This window comes from Chrysochloris asiatica, unplaced genomic scaffold (genome assembly GCF_000296735.1).
Source record: "Chrysochloris asiatica unplaced genomic scaffold, ChrAsi1.0 scaffold00119, whole genome shotgun sequence".
Taxonomy (NCBI): domain Eukaryota; kingdom Metazoa; phylum Chordata; class Mammalia; order Afrosoricida; family Chrysochloridae; genus Chrysochloris; species Chrysochloris asiatica.
Genome location: NW_006408637.1, coordinates 6,740,234 through 6,753,085, shown reverse-complemented (window position 1 = coordinate 6,753,085; position 12,852 = coordinate 6,740,234). Strand labels below are relative to the sequence as shown.

Here is a 12,852-nt window from a genome sequence, read left to right as displayed (position 1 = left end):
AAAAAGGATGAAAAAATCTGAACAGAGTCTAAGATTCACGCTGGATAACATGAAGAGGAATAATTTAACAATTGTTGGTATTCCGCAACAGGAAGCATCACAGAAGTCCACAGAGGAGATAGTTGAAGAGCTACTAGAAGAACATTTCCCTAACATCTTAAAGAATGAGAAGATAAACATTCAAGAAGCCAAATGTACCTCAATATCATCAGCCAAAACAAGGTCAGAGGATAACTGTGAAAACAGACCATATACAAGTTTAGGCTGAAGCTGAAGAAAATGAAAACTAAGTCCACAAGAGCCAAAATATGATCTTGAACATATCCCACATGAGTTTATTAGAGACCATTTCAAGAAAAGACACTAATGAATGAAGATCAGAAAAACTTTAAGATGACATCAAGAGTATCATCCAGTAAGAATGCCAAAGGTCATTAAAATGACAGGAAAGAAAAATAGGACCAAAGTGAATGTCAGAAGAGACTCTAAAAATAGCTCTCCAATGTAGAGATGATTTAACAAAGTGAATGGAAGAAGACAGGTAACCCAACGGAATGCAGAAACTATCAAAAAGTATCAATATCACAGGTAAGAAAAATTTTAAATGTCTGCAAAAATTATATCAACAGGGAGCTGCCAAAAATTCACGCCAAATTCAGAAGAGGACGTGAAACTAGGGATATCCTTGCTGAATTCACATAGAACTTGGCTGAAAGCAGAGAGTACCAGAAAGACGTTTACGATGCAAAGACTCTCAACTGTGTGGCTCATGACAAGCTTTGGATAACACTGAAAGTTTCCAGAAAACTTAACTGTGCTCATGGAGAACCTGTGCATAGACCGAGAGGCCGTCATGTACACAGAACAAGGGGATGGCGGTGTTGTTGTTAGGTGTTGTCAACTTGGTACTGACTCAGAACAACAGACTGCCTGGTCCTGCACCAACTTTACATCTGTTTCCACTGTAGCCCATGGCTGCTGCCACTGCATCTATACACATCATTGGGTCTCCCTCTGCTTCACTTACCAAGCATGACGTTCTTCTCCAGGGATTCTTCCCTCCTGATAACATATCCAAAGCGTGAGAGATGAACTCTGGTCATCCTGGCTTCTAAGGAGCATTCTGGTTACACTTCTTCCAACACAGAGTTGTTTGTTCTTTGGGCAGTCCATGATACTTTTAATATTCTCATCCAACACCATTAATCAAATTCTTCTTGGTCTTTCTTATTCATTGTCCAACTTTCACATGCATACTGGAAGTACCATGGCATGGGTCAGCTGTACCTTAGTCCTCAAACTGACATCTTTGCTCTTGAATACTTCAAAGAGGTCTTGTACAGCACATTTGCATAACTTGCATAACATCTCTTGACTTTTTGAGTACTTTTATGAATGTTGATAGTTGAGCCATGCAAAATGAAGTCTTTGACAACTTCCATCTTTTCTCCATTAATACAGATGTTATTTAGTGGTCCAGTGGTGAGGATTTCTGTTTTCCTTATATTGAGGTGAAACCCATAATGAAGGCTGTGGTCTTTGATCTTCATCAATAAGTACTTTAAGTCTTCTTCAACCTTCAGCAAGCAAGGTTGTATCATCTGCACACTGCAGATTGTTAATGAGTTCTTCCTCCAATCCTGACGCCACATTCATCTTCATATAATGCATCTTCTTGGATTATTTTTTAGCATGCAGATTGAATAAATATAGTGACAGAATACAACCCTGGCAACACACGTTTCCTAATTTTAAACTGTTCAGTGACCCTTGTTCTGTTCAAATGACAGCCTCTTGGTCTATGTACAGGTTCCACCTGGGCATTCATTCTCAGAAAAGCTGCCCATAGCTTGTCATGATCTGCATACTTGAAAGTCTTTGCCTGGTCAATAACGCACAGGTACACATCTTTCTGGTTTTCTCTGCTTTCAGCCAAGATCTATCCGATGTCAGCAATGATATCCCTAGTTCCATGTCCTCAACTGAATCTGACTTGAATGTTTGGCAGTTTCCTGTCAATGGATTGTTGCAGCCATTTTTTAATCATCTTACCAAAAATTTCCTTGCATGCAGTATTAATGATATTATTCAATTATTTCCTCATTCTGTTGGGTCACTTCGTTTTGGAATGGGAATAAATATGGATCTCTTTCAATCAGTTGGTCAGGTAGCTGTCCTCCAAATTTCTTGGTATAGACGAGTGAATGACTCCAATGTCACATCAATTAATTGAAAGATTTTAATTTGTATTCCACCAAATCCCAGAGCCTTGTTCTCTGCCAATGCCTTCAGTGCAGCTTGGACTTCTTGCCTTCAGTACTGTTGGCTGTTCATCACATGGCTACCTGTTGAAATGACTGAACATCCACCATCTCTTTTTGGGTACAATAACTCTGTGTATTCTTTTCATCTTTTGAAGCTTTATGCATCTTTCAGTATTTTGCCCATAAAATCCTTCACTATTACAAGTTGAGGCTTGAAGTTTTCCCTCAGTTCTTTCAACTTGAGAAATACTGAGCATGTTCTTCCCTTTTGGTTTTTCTTACTCCGGGCCTTTTCACATTTCATTATCATATTTGACTTTGTCTTCTTGAGCTGCTCTCTGAAGAGCAGCTCCTTTACCTCCTCATTGTTTCCATTTGCGTTAGCATCTCTACATTTGAGAGCAAGTTTCAGAGTCTCTTTTGATATCCATTTTGGCCTTTTCCTTCTGACTGGTTTTCTTAATGACCTTTTGCTTTCTTTCTTTTCTTCCCAAATCTACAAAGCATCTTCTCAGATCACAATGCTATGAAATTAGAAATGAACAACAGAAAGATCAAGGAAACCAAACCAAGTACATGGAAACTGAGTAACACCCCTACTTTAAAGCTACTGGGTAATAACACAAATAGCCACACAAGAAGATGATTTTTTGAAAGGATAATAAAATCGATAAACCACTGAAAAATCTAGCAAAAGAAAAGAAGATGCAAATAACACAAATTAGAAATAAGATGGGTGACATCACAACAGAGCCAATGGAAATAAAAGGATAAAAACAGTATTATGAAAAATGTTATAATAAACAATAAATTTGAAAATTTAAAATAAACAATACATTTCAAAATCTAGAAACAGAGTATCTACCTAAACTAATGCAGACCTTAGTGAAAAATTTGAGCAGACATAATTTTTAAAAAAAGAAACTGATCAGGTTATTAAAAAACTTGCCCAACCCACCCCCAAAAAGTTTTACCAGTGAATTGTATCAAATTTTCAGAGAAACTGATACCAATTCTACTAAAACTTTTTTCCAGAATATAGAAAAGGATGAAAAACCCCAAATACATTTTATGAAGTGAGTACCATCCTGATATGAGAGCAGGCAAAGACATCATTAAAACAGAAAATTGTAGAGCAATATCCCAAATGAACATTGATTCACAAATTCTCAATACAATCCAAGCCAATTGAATCCAACAACATATACAAATAATAAACACATCATGACCAAATGGGACTCATACCAGCTACACAAAGATGATTCAAACAACAGTCAGTGCAATACCCCAGACAAATAAAAGAACCACATGACCCTATGGATTGATGCAAAAAAGGCACTTGCCAAAATCCAATACCCATTTATGATAAAAACAGTCAACAAAATAGAAATAGAAGTGAAATTACATAACAAATTTAAGATTATATTTACCAACAAGTGACATTACTCTCAACAGAGAGAAACTAAATGCCTTCCCCTTGTGAACAGGAACCATACACAGATGCCCTTTACCACCACTCCTGTTCAATACTATGCTAGAAGTCTTTTTTCAGTCCCAGGTATATGGCACAAAAAGGAAACTAAACTTATTCAAATTGGTAAAGAAGAATTAAAACTCGCTATGTTCACAGATTATATGGATCCCATACATAGGAAATCCCAGACACAGCAAGAAAATTATTGGATCTCATTGAAAGAGTCAGCAAAGTGGCAGGATATCAACATGCATTAATCAACAGGTTCCTATATAAAGATAGTGCTGAAAAGGAAATCAGGAAAACAACACCATTTATAATAACCACCCAAAAGATGAAATACACAGGAATAAATCTATTCAGAGAAACAAAAGACCTATACAAAGAAAGCTACAACACACTACTATAAGAAATCAACGAGACCTATAAAAATGGAAGAATATACCATGCTCATGGATAGGAAAAAGGTCACCACTACCCAAAAATATCTATAAATATAACACAATCACAATCCAGGTTCTAACATAAGTCTTGAAAGAGAAACTAATTACTATCTTTACATGGAAAGGTAAGAGTCCCAGGATAAGCAAAGCATTACTAAACAAGAACAAAGCAGGGGGTCTCTCATTTTCCAATCTTAAAATCTACTCTATAGCCACAGCTGTGAAAACAGCCTGGTCCTGGAACAATGAAGGAAACAGAGAACAATGGAACCGAACTGAGAACCCAGAAGTAAATCCTTCTATCTACTGTCCACTCATCTTTGACAAAGGGCCAAAAAAAAATGGGATAGAGACAGCCTCTTCAACAAACGGTGCTGGCAAAACTGGAAATCCACTTGAAGAAGAATGAAAAAAGACCCGTATCTTATACCAGCTATGAACTCAAACTGCTGACCCTTGTGGTTCGAAGTCCAGTGTTTATTCTACAGTCACCGCACTCCCAGATATCATAACGTAACAACACTTAAGTGCTGTCGAGTCGATTCTGACTCACAGCAATCCTATGTAGAGTTTCCGGGGAGCAGATGGTGAGTTTGAACCACCGACTTTGCAGTTCAAACTGACCTTGAGGTCAAGTGCTTATGCTACCACACCACACCAGGTTTCCAGATATATAATACAGTAGACATCAGAATCTAGGTATTCAAAACTAAACCCAAACCTGTGGCTGTTCAGCCAACTCACGGCAAGGCCTACATTACAGAGTCCAACTACTCCATAGGGTTTTTCTTGACTATCGAATTGATAGCAGCTGACTGCCAGGTTGCTCTTCTGAGGAGTCACTGGGTAGGTTCAAACCACCAACCTCTGAGTCAGTAGTTGAGAGCAGATCATGTGCACCACCCAGGGACCTTATGTGCTCAGCATGATGGAATTAGAATAAAACCAGTGTACCTTCAACAGCTTCTGTGTGAATGAAGCTGCAAGCAAAACAGTAAGGGACAAATTGTACTCACCCCACTCCATGCATGTGTTCCACCTGAGAAAGACTGGACTCAATCACAGGAGTCAAAGCATCAAATTCTTCAAGCTGTAATGTTTTACACATATTCCAGACTTTCTTAAGAGCGAGTAAAGCGTAGAGTCGAATACTGAAATTGTGACTGAAACACCACTGCAGTACGGTGATAAGGGCCTGCTTTAGAATGAGCTTCTGAAAAGCAAAGGTCAGAGTAGGTATCAAGGCATCAGGAATTTCCTCAAGGGAAACCAAACAACAGCAAAGAACCACACCCAGCTCTTTCCGTTTTCATTGTGAGACCTGCAATATATTCCTGCCCTCCACACATTGGTGCCTTGAGTCCATTTTGACTCGTGGAGATGCCATGTGTGTAGAGGAGAGTTTTGGAATTGGATTATTACCAGGCCTGTCTTCCAACGCACCTCTTTCTGGGTCCTCTGCTAAGCTTTTGACTGCAGTCAAACATGTGCAAGTTTTGCACCAGAGGGTAAAATGAATCACTAGTCAGAAAGGATCCACTAAAAGGCAAAATGGAAGGAGAATCATTTTTTTGTGTGACTTTTTATTGTGAATCGAGTGACAGTTACAGAGTAGGTCATCAGACCTCCCTGGAGGAGAAGCAGAGAGGGAGAGAGGCACTGGATGCACAACTGAGCCAGGCACTAAATGAAGTGTACAAGAGAGAGAGTTCCATGTCTGGAAAGTTACTCGTCTGGAAGGAAAGGCAAAGGAGCCAGGGGTAGAACAGAGAAAGGACAGCTACTGAACCGTGCATGCTTAAGCATCCAATTCGATTTGAGAAGCTGAAAACCACGCATGCTCAAACAAGACAGCTGAAACACTATCAGAAGCTAATTGTACAAACAGGAGCATCCTTGAGTTTCGTGGAGCATAAACGTGCTGTCTGTGCATTCATTACGCCACCAAGTGTTCTGCACAGCGTTTTGAGTCTTCTCTGGCTTGTCCCCAGTCAGGGTCTTAGCCTACCTGGTCCCTGCTGTCATCCTTCCTGCCCTGTCCACCTCCCTTATTCTATTCTCATCACTCTGACCTGCACACCAAGGCCAGTCCACCCAGATGGCACGTGGCACGCTTACTTACCACCTTCCGGTTTCTGTTCAAGAGTCAGGTCCTTGGAAAAGCCTGCCCTGAAACCACGTTATGAGTGTGAGGAAGGGAAAGAAAGAGAAAGAGACAAAGAGAGGGAGAAAGAGAATACATTATCCCATGGAGCAGGGGACTTGTGGCAACCTAAATTCGTTACTCACCTCATTTCTATCTGCTCAGTACCAAACATAAATCCTCTATTGCTTAGCTCTGCTCATAAAAGCTTTAACCCAAAGGAATACACTTGTCTCTTCCTTCTAAACCGTGCCAAGTATCCTTTCTCACTAATCTTTCTTTCTCACCTTCACAAGTCAGCAGAGCGTCTGTGCTGTTTCAAACATGGCTTCCAGATCACTATGTGTCTACCATCATGTACAAACCCACTATCTACCATTCTAGTTTCTACTTCTTCTTGTCACGGTTATCCACCTGGTCTGGCTCTCACTCCCTAAAGACTTAGTTGTTGTCAAGTGTCATCGAGTTGGTTTCAAGTCATAGCAACCCTGTACAGTTACCCATAAGCAGCAGGTGGGTTTGACCCGATGAACGGTGGTTAGCAGTCCAGTGTTCATCCTACAGTGCCACACCAGGACTCCAGGACCTGAAGACGTTAGTGCCTGGCTGTTTCCTCCTTCCCACTACCTCTCTACTTCTAATGTTAACACCGTTTCTCTGGAGCCGCCCACATCCACAGCCATATACTAGGTCTCGTCATAACCCACCACTGTCCTCTCTCCTTATGCTCAAGTCTTAAAAGCAGATCTCCCAATTTCTGATCACACCTGTCTATAAGCTATTTCCCGGTTAGCCCATTTCTTTCCCTCATACGTCCTCTCTGATCTCAAAGCGTTTATCAGCAGTCTTTTTCCTCTATAAGCTCCTTCCCAGCAACCTTCAAACCTGCTCCCTATCACAATTACTCTCCTCATCTCAACAGCTGCTTCTGCTCCCTTCTCACTTCAGGTCCAGCTCTAAAGGTGATAGCAATACCTGCTGCCTCCATCTGCTTGCCCTTTGACTCTCATTCAGGATTCTACTATTTCCCGGCAGCAAAATTTGCCCGAGTGACACATACAGCCTCCTTGTTACTAAATACTATGAACACATGCAAAGACAAAGGCTGAATCCTATGTTCCTTGACCTTCCCAGGGCACTTGAAAAGATCTCTCTCTGTATCTTTCAGAACACCACATTCTTGTGTTGGCCTCCTAGCATTCACACTGTTCCTTCTCAACCGCTTCTGTTGGCTCCTCGTCCGTCCAAAAGTGTTGGTGTTTCTACGATGCTGTCCTTGGCTTTCTAGCTTTCTTAACCTGCATACTCTCTGTGGGTGATCTCACTCATTTCCACAGCTTCAAATATCGACTATTCAGGGTCCCCAGACTTGTGGACTACAGTTTTTATTGAGATAACTGTACATTCACATGTGTCAATAAGATGTAATACAGAACAAGGACCTAGCCACAGAGGGCTAGAGCTAAGAGTGAAGCATCTAGCTGATATGAAGCGAGGGAAGATGCACAAGAACGCCCAAACTTGCAGATAGTACCCATGTGACCTAGCTTCGATGGCTTGATGATCAGAACTCAACTAGAGGAAGATAAAGAAATTTGATAAAGGAAACAAGTATAAATTGCTACAATTTGATGAACTTGATCTATACTTATGGATGTAGTAGCTCAAAATACCAACTGAGAGGGAAGGAGTCTTCACATCAAGGATCAAACCTTACCCTCTGTACAAAGGGTTGATAGAGCTGGGCAGCTTAGACATTGGCTACCTAAAATGGGGGCGGAGTGGTCCATAAAGGCATGAAGTGGCTGGCTTACAAGTTTTCAAAAGTGAGTTTAGTTTTTAGAGTATGTGGGGGAAGGTAGAATACCCACTGAATAGTTTTCATCTTGTCTAGATGGGTCTGGTGAAAAGAGATGGGGATAAGATTCTTACGATTCAATAGTGAGTAGTTGGTATCATGACTAACTGCAACTGTCACAACTGCAAAGGTAGAAGTTTTGTAACAAAAAGTAGTAGTAGTTAATCGTACAGTCCAGGAACAGGGGACCCTAGGATCACCAAGGGAGAAGAGCATGAGTGGAATGTGGGACCTTATCCAGAGAAGTAGCGACATCAGAGATGGAGGCAGAGATGGGGACATGGAGAGAGAGAGACAGCAGCTGAGGACTCTAGACTCATGGAAAGAGAAAGGCTGAGTGCTGGTGGCCAGGAGGCAGACTTGCAAAATGTGCCCCTTGGTTGTTTATATGATTATATATTCCTGAGTGTTTCTGTGTACATCAAAAACAAAACAAAGGAAAAAAAATGTAATACAGAGTCATACCAACAATGACTAAAATTGAATGTACAGTCACACTGTACACATACAGGGGTATGTGTATATATATATATATATATATATATACACACAGGTAGGTACAGGTGTATATAGGAGAGCAAGGTATATATTATTTTAAACAAACCAATCCCAGCATAATTCTCAGTAAGGAGTAAATTCTCCCCATGGATCCTTCGCTCAAAGACACTGGTGTTGCCAAGAACCACTCACCTGGGTAGAATGCCTCCACTTAAGGCAGTCTAGAACGTTTTGCTGCTGAACGTTATATTAGTTCATTTGCTGACAAGATTTATATTCCACTAAAACGCTGTCAGAATACAAAACTGAACATTGCTAAGGAAGGATTTTTTTCTTTTCTTGTTGTTTCTATAGAACATTTAGTGCTTGGACCTCTGTTGAGTTTGGAATCTCTACCTCACTATGCAGTCCAGAGAGCACATGAAGTAACACATTCTGATGAAAATGCAAAGTCTTAAATGACTGTTTCCAAGAAATCTTCAAGCAAAAGCATGTCTATTTAAGTAACAATGGATTTTACAAATCAGAAACGGTACGACTGACCAAGTACATTAGTTGGGTCTTAGATATCTCAATTTAGTTTTTTTTCCTTTCCCCTAACCCAGATTGTGATTATTTCTACTTATCAGCATTTTTTTATGGAGCGGGTGCTCCGAAAAGGAAAACAATATACTTAAACATGTAATCCAGCATATGCATAAAAGGGCTGATTAGAAAAACAACATGGTTTTTATACCAGATCTAAAATGAATTATTTGTAGAGCTTACGTTAACTGTTTCTAAGTTGTTTCATCAAAACTGTAACACGAGTTTATGTGTTTTGCTTCTCTCAATAGAATAGAAGCAATTCTTTTTTCCTGTATGTATTTAAATAGAAAGCTTTGATAAATACTACTAGCAGTTTGTCATACTTCTTTGAATCCGAGACATTCTGATGCTGGAGCCTTCTTGATCTTCCCAGAAGGTGTCAACACAAGTTTTCACATAAGCAGGCCACTACAGCCATCTGGCTGGCACAATGTACGCACCATCACCCTGAAGATGCACCATGATTTTAGAGGTTATAATACGGGGGAAAGGAGTTCTGATGACACTAGGTTTGGCAAGGTCGGCGATTCAAACCATCAGTCACTCCACGGGAGAAAAATGAGCCTGTCTCGGGTAAAGACCTAGTGTCATGGAAACACTAGACAGGGTCAGTATGAGTCAGCATCAACTTGATGGCAGGGGTCTGTTTTTTAATGTGAGGGGAAGGGGAAGTCTGTCTTAGAAGTAACGAAACAAATTAAGAAGTAAATTATACCGTTAGCACTGTTTAATGAGTGGTGGTGGTAGTGATGAGCCGTGGAGTCGGTTCCAACTCACAGTGACCCTGTACGGGGTTTCTGAGGCTGTAAATCTTTACGGGAGCAGAAAGTCTCATCTTTCTCCCACAGAACAGCTGGTAGTTTAGAACTGTTGACCGTGAGATTAGCAGCCCAACTCATAACCACTACACTACCAGAGCTCCTTGTTTAAAGAGCAGAGCACTGAAACCTGCTAGGAAACTTTTCCCTCCTGTGTAGCACTGTCAACACTTAACAACATGTCTGACGGGAAACATTACTTTTTCTCCTGGAAATAAAGAACAGTCGTCTTTGGAGATTAATACCATTTTCTTCTGATAAATTCCCTAGTATAGACGACTAGAATCAGTTATGATTTCTGCCATGTGTGTAACCCCTAAACCTGGGAAACAGAAAAGTTGTAGGATTCACACTCCACGTGAGAGCTGTCATTTCACATCACCCTTTAATTACCAAATACTCTGAAATACACGTAATACACTTCACTAAAATTCATTACCTATCAGTCAGTCAAGAACAGGTATATATGAACAAGAGAGCCTATTTAAAGAATTCTAAGTAAATACTTTTATAAAAATTCAAAATTATTTGCATCCATAGATGTGGTGTAGTGAATCATCTAATGTCTCTTCTACCAACGGTGGTGGTTATGTGCCGTGGAGTCCATTCTGACTCAAGCGACCCTTACAGGGTTTCCGAGGCTGTAAATCTATACGGGAGCAGAAAGCCTCACCCTTCTCCCATGGAACAGCTGGTAGTTTCGAACTGCTGACCTTGAGACTAGCAGCCCAATTTGTAACCAGTGTGCTACCAGAGCTCCTTCTTCTAGCCATAATGATCCATAATTTCCACCATATACTATCTCTGCCAGGCTGATCTGGGTAAGAGAAGGCGGGAGAAGATACTGATGAGACAATAGGATTCAGCCGTGGAGTTTACCAGAGGTCACTGTAATTGTAAAATGTGAAACTCTAGCGTGAATATAAAATGAACATTCTTTTATAAGCAGAGGTGGGGAATCTCACAACTATCAAACATGAAGAGCCAGGAGTGGGACACGTCCTTTGGACCCTACACACTGAACCTCATCAACCCAGGGACAGAAAGTTGTGACACTGGAGGAGGGGCCGAAGAGCAGCAGCAGCAGAGCCTAGAACTAGTGCAGCAGAGAGAAGCGGCTTCCCAGCCAGGCCACAGAGCAAGTCCAGCTGAGTGACGCTGGGCAGGAAGCGTTCTTGTAGAGTGGGATGTCTCCAGGTACTTAGGTGGAGGAACTAGGTCTGCAGACAGACACAGATAGGGCTGAGTGCCTTCAGGATAAAGCTTATGGGGGAGTGGTGTGTCCTGAGGGCATTCACCAGCAGCTGATCCTGAATTGTAACCTGTAAATGTTTCTAATAAACTCCATAACTCTACCTGAGTTCTGTGAGGCCCAGATGAATGGAGAGACCCTTGGGAGGTATGGTTGGTGACACACATTGTTGAATGATAGAAAATGCCCACTAACTTGTACATATAAATTTAATATGTACTGAGGCATCATTTGAGCGTTGGTGTGGAGCTATAAGGTAAGCACAGGACTGCTAACCTTAAGGTCAGTGAGTCAAACCTACCAGTTGCTCTTGGAAACTATATAGGGTCCTATTGGCTAGAACTGACTTTAGGGCCTAAAACAACAATAGGCATAATTCATTGTTTATGTGGTTGTACACTCTGGTAGCGTAGTGGTTACGAATCGGGCTGCGAACCTTAAGGTCAGCGGTTTGAAACTACCAGCTGCTCCGCGGGAGAAAGATGAGGCTTTCTACTCCTGTAAAGATTTACACCCTCGGAAACCCTGTACAGGGTCGCTATGGGTCGGAACCGACTCGACGGCACTTAACAACAACAACAACAATGCATATATTTTCTTACTGTGTGTTTTGGTCTAGGTATGTGTGCACATTAGGGGAAAAACTAAAGGGAAGACGAGAAACTGTAAAAAAAATATATGAATAAAAACAATTCACTACATTAAAAAAAACAAAAACTAGTACAAATAGAAAAAATACAATTTCTAAAATTAAGTTTAAACTCTCTTTAAAAACAAGTTCTCCCTAGGACCATCAAGAAGGAAGAGCATGAACAGAACATGGAACCTTATCCAGAGAAGCAGCAACACCAAAGATGGAGGCAGAGATGGGACATGGAGAGAGAGAGAGAGCAGCTTAGGTCTCTAGACTCATGTAAAAAGAAAGGCTGTGTGCTGGCGGGCAGGAGGCAGGCTTGCAGAATGTGCCCTTTGATTGTTTAAATGGTTATATATTACTGGGTGTTTTTGTGTACGTCAAAAAATAACAACAACAACAACAACACAGGGAATAGAAGCAAATACTGTTGAATGATGATGCATGGAGAGGTCTGTAATTGCAATGTAAAACCGATGTTCTCCCTTGTAAATGATCACTCAATCCACAATCAAAACTTTCAAAACAAAACCAAACAAATAACAACAACAAAAGCAAAACAAACTCGCCTCACCTTTTCTGGAATATTCTGAATAATGACGTCCAAATGCGCCAAAACTGATAAAAATGTACAAAAGCTTGTTTTAAATTTTTCTTCACCCTGGGGGGGGAAAAAAAAAAACAGCAAACAATAATCTAAGCAGCTGCTTCTGAGCATGAAATCTAAAGGCTTTTTGCCTGAGAACAATTCCAGCCAGGGGGAGCTTAGCTCCATCTGGGGCCTCAGTTTAAGTGCTGAGATGCTAATTCTCTCAAGTACTTTGGGCACTTGTTGTTGTTGTTAAGTGCCGTCGAGTCGGTTCCGACCCATAGCGACCCT

At 40.8% G+C, this 12,852-nt stretch overlaps 1 protein-coding gene across 1 annotated transcript in view; it reads right to left on the bottom strand.

The window, feature by feature from the left end:
- The window catches only part of TARBP1 (TAR (HIV-1) RNA binding protein 1), a 110,455-nt gene that overhangs the window by 14,994 nt on the left and 82,609 nt on the right, over positions 1-12,852 (bottom strand). The window contains exons 24-25 of the mRNA XM_006868588.1: positions 12,547-12,633; positions 5,198-5,394 (exon numbers count right to left, since the gene is read on the bottom strand). Of these exons, the coding sequence (XP_006868650.1) occupies positions 5,198-5,394; positions 12,547-12,633 (284 nt within the window). The remainder of the gene's footprint in view (positions 1-5,197; positions 5,395-12,546; positions 12,634-12,852) is intronic.